This window comes from Malurus melanocephalus, unplaced genomic scaffold, assembly GCF_030028575.1.
Source record: "Malurus melanocephalus ecotype Western Australia unplaced genomic scaffold, MMel_1.1 scaffold_1241, whole genome shotgun sequence".
Classification (NCBI taxonomy): Eukaryota; Metazoa; Chordata; class Aves; order Passeriformes; family Maluridae; genus Malurus; species Malurus melanocephalus.
Genome location: NW_026624473.1, coordinates 23,197 through 28,640, shown reverse-complemented (window position 1 = coordinate 28,640; position 5,444 = coordinate 23,197). Strand labels below are relative to the sequence as shown.

The window sequence follows — 5,444 nt, the reverse complement described above, 5'->3', positions numbered from 1 at the left end:
CCCGCCCCGCGCCGCCCGCCCCGCCCCGCCCCGCGCAGCCCGGACCCGCCGCTTCCGCCGCCGCGGCGGAAGTCCCGCAGCGGGACGGCCTGGAACCCTTCACCCGTTAGCGACCACCGGGACCCTCCGCGGCGCGGCCCAGCCCGAGGGGCTCCCGATCGCCCGCCTCAGCGCGGGGCTCGGGGGGTTTGATTAAACAAAACGCTCACCTTGAGCTCCCCGGGGGTTCCCCGCCCGGCTGTGCGGAACCACGAAGCGGGGCCGCGGTAGCGGGGTGTCCGGAGCGCGTCCCGTATCCCATCCCGGCGCGTCCCGTCCCGGGCGGTGCCGCCGCAAAGGCGCGGACCGGGCGGCGCGGCGCGGCCGGGCCGCGATCCGCGCTCTGATTGGCTGCGGCGGGACCGCGCCGCGCTCTGATTGGCTGCGGCGGGGCCGCGCCGCGTTCTGATTGGCCCCGCGCGGAGCCGGGGGCGGTTTGAGCGGCAGCGCCCGGCGCGGCGGCGGCTCCCGGGTCCGGCACGATGGTGAGCGGCGGCACCGGGAACGGGGAACCGGGAAACGGGGGAACGGGGGAACCGGGGCTCGGGAGGAGGCTGGAGCCGTGGGGACGGCCTGGATGGTCTCCCCCCCGCCAGGGATGGCGCGCCCGGTGACCCGCTCGGTGCTCCGCTCGGTGCCCGGCCGGTGTCCCGTTGTCGGTCGGTGCCTGAGGCCTCTCTCCTCTCTTCCCCTCGCAGCTGCCCCTGTCCTTGCTGAAGACGGCGCAGAACCACCCCATGGTGAGTACCGACCCCGCGGCCCAGCCCCGCTCCCCTCACCGGTGGCGTGCGGGTGACACCGGGCACATCCCGGTACCGGCGCCCCAGTGACCGCCGTTCTCTCGCAGCTGGTGGAGCTGAAGAACGGGGAGACCTACAACGGGCACCTGGTGAGCTGCGACAACTGGATGAACATCAACCTGCGGGAGGTSATCTGCACATCCCGGGTAAGGCCAGAGCGCCGGGCAGGGTCACCCGCCCGTTGTGCCCGCAGGTCCGGGCACTGTCCCCAAGGGTTCCCCGCTGCTCCAAAATGCAGATTTAATGTCATTATTGATGATTTCCATAAAGAAGGAGCAGCCTTTTGTGTGTGCAGGTGATTTTCTGCACATCTGGGGTCATGTGCTGTGATGCTGAACCAGGGTTCCCAAAAAACGGAGCCTTCGCTGTCCTGTGCTGCCCGAGCAGCCTCAAACACCYCAATCCCTTTGATTCCCTGCCTGTTTCTCCCCATCTTCACCCACTCTTGACTTCTCTTCACCCACTGAGGCCATCTGAGACTTCTGCCCTTGGCCAAAGTCGCTCCAGGAGATTGGGATCTGTGTTTTGGGATTKRYCTCRCTCAGCAATGTCCTCATCCCTGTGGGAAGTGCAGACGGGTGGAAATGGGGCTGGGGGTGTCAGAGCTCCACAGGAGAGGCTGGCAAGGTCCTTTTCCTTCCCAAAACCTCTCTGCACCCCCAGCTCCTGCTGTCTCCAGAGTTTGGAGCGATCAGGGCACTTTGGGGTGACAAAGGAGGCACTTTGGGAGGGAATTTTGGGGTGGAACAGAGTGAGATGTTTGGAATTTGTGGCTGCATGGTGGGATGAGAACCTGCTGCTGAATTTAGGAGGAGGAATCGGGAGGTGACAGCAGAGCCCGTGACTCAGGGGATTATTCTCTCCTTGGAAATTTGCTCCCAAAGGCTCAGTGATCTGCCTGGGAAGAGCAGCAGCTCGGCTTTTATTCCTTCTGGGTGATGTGGAGGGATCAGATCAAAGGGAAGATTCGGGTTCACCTGATTGTGGCTTTCCAGTGCCTGAAGGGAACAAAACAGAGAGGGACTTTGGACATGGGATGGAGTGACAGGACACAGGGAATGAGTGACAGGACACAGGGAATGCTGTGACAGGACACAGGGAACGGCTTCCACTGCCAAAGAACAGGGATGAATGGAATTTTGGGGAGGAATTGTTCCCTGGGAGGGTTTGGGATGGGATTCCCAGAAAAGCTGTGGTGTCCACCAGGGAAGGAGGTGTCCAAGGCCGGGCTGGGCCAGTGGGAAGTGTGAAATTTCCCCATTTTTTCCCCCTTCCAACCCAAACCATTCCATCATCCCCCCAATTCCATGACCCGGCTGCCTCCAAACGCCCCCAAAATCCCGGGTGAACCCCGCCGGGTGGGACTGGTGGCACTGGTGGCACTGGCCACTAGATGGCACGGGACAACGAGCCCTTGTTTATCCCRGGCGGGCCGGAACGAGGAAGCGCCGGAGCTCCATCCCTTCCCATCCCTTCCCGCATCCCTGGCCAAGGAGCGGCCGGGCTCATCCCGGGGTGGGGTTCCCGCACGGGAATCGCCGCTCTCAGCCCCGTCCCGGGCCTGCCCGAGCAGGCAGAGCTGCCCCAAATTCCTCCTGGTTTCACCTCCTCTCCCGGGACACCGACTGGAATTATCCCAGCAGCTCCCGGTGCCTCCTCCCGGTCCCATCRCAGCTCCGGAGAAACCCCCGAGCTGAAATCCAGGACCAAATCCCAGAAAATCCCTGAATCTGCCTTAAAACAACACGCAGAGGTGGCTGCTCGAAAACTAGCCATCCCAAGATTGATTTTAATTTTTTTTTAATTTTTTTTTAATTTTTTTTTTTAATTTTTTTTTAAAATAATTTTTGAGCTCCTCATTTCTCTCCTACCCCACAGCCAGCTGGCTCCAGAGCTGCTCCTCCACACCCCAGAGGATGAAGGAAGGGGGTAACTCCCAGCTGGAGCAGAATCCTGGCCACAATTGTGGTTTTTTGTTTTTTTTTTACCAAAATTGCTTGCTCCTCACCATTTTAACTCGTGTTTCTCGTCCCACTTTCGATTCCTTCTCGTGCACGAGGGGTTTGTTTCCTCACCCTCTGCTCCTGACATTTTTTGCCTGTGTTTGAGGCAGTTCTGTACAAATTCAAACTGCATGTTTTGGGGAGAAAAACCCCATTTTTCACAGCTTCTTATAGAAAACAGAGCTCCCAGAAACACTCAAAAAATCCTAAAAATGCCCTAAAAAGCAGCGATTTTCACTCTGAGGCTTCACGTGTTGCTCCCAAACAGGACGGGGATAAATTCTGGAGGATGCCAGAGTGCTACATCCGCGGCAGCACCATCAAATACCTGCGCATCCCCGACGAAATCATCGACATGGTCAAGGAGGAGGTGGTGTCCAAGGGCAGGGGCCGTGGTGGGATGCAGCAGCAGAAGCAGCAGAAAGGCCGTGGGGTTGGAGGAGCTGGACGAGGTAAAAAATCCTAAAATCCTCATTTTTTTGTTGTTTTTTTTTTTAATTTTTTTTTTCCAACTTGGAGAGGGAGGAGTGGGATCCAAATGTTGTGCAAGGAGCGGCTCCTGCTGCTCTGTTTGAAACCCAGGAGGGGTTGGGAGAAGCTGCTGGAGCCTTTGTGGCGTGGGATCCAGTCGAGCCAGTGCTGGAGGCAGCCCCTGCCAAGGAACGGGGAGGATTCGTGCCAGGGATGGGCCTCCCTCCTTCCTGGGGTTGGGCAGGAGCTTCAGAAAGTCTCAACTTGACTGTTTCCACTCCTCTGGCTCGTTTGGGAGCGTGGCTCTCAGAGCTGTACCTTAGCAAAGCCAAGAGGGAAAAAAAAAAAAAAATTCTGAGTGAAAATAGTGAAAATAAACAGGATTCTGCCCGTGGCAGTGAGAGGAAAAACAAAAAAAATCAATCCTTTTTCCCGTTAAAATGGGGTTTTGGATTTCCTGGTTTGTTAATTTTATTTGTGTTTTTATAAATAAAAGGCTGTGTGAGGGTTTGAGTTCCTCCTGGAATGCGAATAATTCGCGTTTCTGATAAAAAGGAGAGGTTCTGATAAAAAGGAGGTGCTGCAGGAGAAATGGGTCACCAAAACAGCCCTGCCCATGTCCCTCCTCCCCCAAACCATCCCACGGGGAGCTCTGGAGCTCTTTCTTCACTCCCCAAACTCCACATCTTTGGGATTTGCCCCTGGAAGCTCCCAGCACGCAGAAATGACCTTTCCAAAGCTGAACCCACCCTTTATTTTTATTTTTTTTCCTCCTTTCTTTCCCTCTGCGCTGTGCAAAGCACTTGGCACTGCTTTTTTTTTTTTGGATGGGGTTATTTGGGATAAACCAGAGCATTATTTGGGTAAATTTGGGGTTATTTGGGATCARTTTGGGTTATTTGGGATCAATTTGGSTTATTTGGGATAAATGCCCTTTCAGGGGTAGCCTGGGCTCGCTGGTGGAATATTTTCAAGGCAAAGTTTGGTGTTTGCTAATTGGCTCTCAAAGGTTTGGAGGAAAAGGGGAAAAAAATGAAAAAGGGAAAGAAAAAAAGAGGGAAGGGGGAAAAAATTAAAAAAAAAGGAAAGAGGAAAAAAGGGGGGAAGAAAAAGAAAAAAGAGGGAAAGGAAAATAAAAAGAAAAAATAAGAAAGAGGGAAAGGAAAAAAATAAAAAGGAGAAAGAAAAAAAAAGATGGAAAGGAAAAAAAATAAAGAAAAATAAAGAACAAAGAAGGAAAGGAAAATAAAAAGAAAAGAAAAAAAGCAGGACAATTTTGTTGGGAGGCCAGCAGGCAGGAGGGAGGCTGTAATTGTGCTCACAGTTGAAAGAATTATTGTTTCTGACGCTGCAAATCCTCCTCCTCCTCTGACTCCTGCCTTGCCAGGCTCACAATTCCCCGGCCTTTGCTCCAGGAGCATCCCCAGCACCGMAGGCTCAGGAATAATTYGGGTTTTGCCTCTGGTTTGGGCAYGGCTGCTCCTCTGGAGAAGMTTTTGTGCTTGGCTTGGGTCTCCTTTGGGTTCTGCTTTGGGTGTGGCCGCATCCCTTTAGCCCTAGGATGGATTTTTGGGGGTAAATCCCAAAAAAAACCCCAAGGGGTGGGCTCGTGACAGGGTCTGAGGGTGTTCATCCCATCAGAGCTTCCCAAATTCCCACTTTCCTGTGCCCTCTGTCCATCTCTGAGAGCCCTCACAGCTCTCAGGGACACATCACACCCCTCATTTTAAATCCATCACCTCCCCAGCTCCATTTTTTTGGGGAGGAAACATCAATTTACCACAAATTTAACATCCAACACGAAATTAAAACACCAGGGAGACATTGCTGAACTTGCTGCTGGGAATGGAAAGGGAGAAGTGGAAAAAATCCCGTTTCTGCTTCAAAAATCAGCAGGTTTTTGGGGTAAAAAATGAMAATATTTTCTGTTCTCTGCTCCCCAGGTGTTTTTGGTGGCCGTGGCCGGGGCATTCCGGGTGGTGGCCGAGGGCAGCAGGAGAAGAAGCCGGGCAGGCAATCGGCCAAGCAGTGAAACAGCAGCACCAGGGCCGGGGACATTTGGGTTTTGTCACCTCAGGGTCACCACCTGTCCAAAAAAAAACATTCCCTTCCCCACCCTTCCATCAGTCAG

At 54.5% G+C, this 5,444-nt stretch overlaps 2 protein-coding genes across 2 annotated transcripts in view; one reads left to right on the top strand and one right to left on the bottom strand.

Moving 5' to 3' along the window:
- PGPEP1 (pyroglutamyl-peptidase I) overlaps positions 1 to 384 on the bottom strand; it is a gene marked incomplete at its 5' end in the record, with an annotated part of 15,216 nt that extends 14,832 nt beyond the window's left edge. The window contains one exon of the mRNA XM_057387526.1: positions 210 to 384. Within this exon, the coding sequence (XP_057243509.1) occupies positions 210 to 384 (175 nt within the window). The remainder of the gene's footprint in view (positions 1 to 209) is intronic.
- Positions 46 to 5,438, top strand: LSM4 (LSM4 homolog, U6 small nuclear RNA and mRNA degradation associated). The gene is made up of 5 exons (XM_057387525.1): positions 46 to 524; positions 738 to 779; positions 887 to 985; positions 3,111 to 3,294; positions 5,257 to 5,438. Exons 1-5 carry the CDS (start codon positions 522 to 524, stop codon positions 5,343 to 5,345), a joined length of 417 nt encoding a protein of 138 aa, XP_057243508.1. The 5' UTR covers positions 46 to 521; the 3' UTR covers positions 5,346 to 5,438.
- Positions 5,439 to 5,444: the final 6 nt, after the last annotated feature.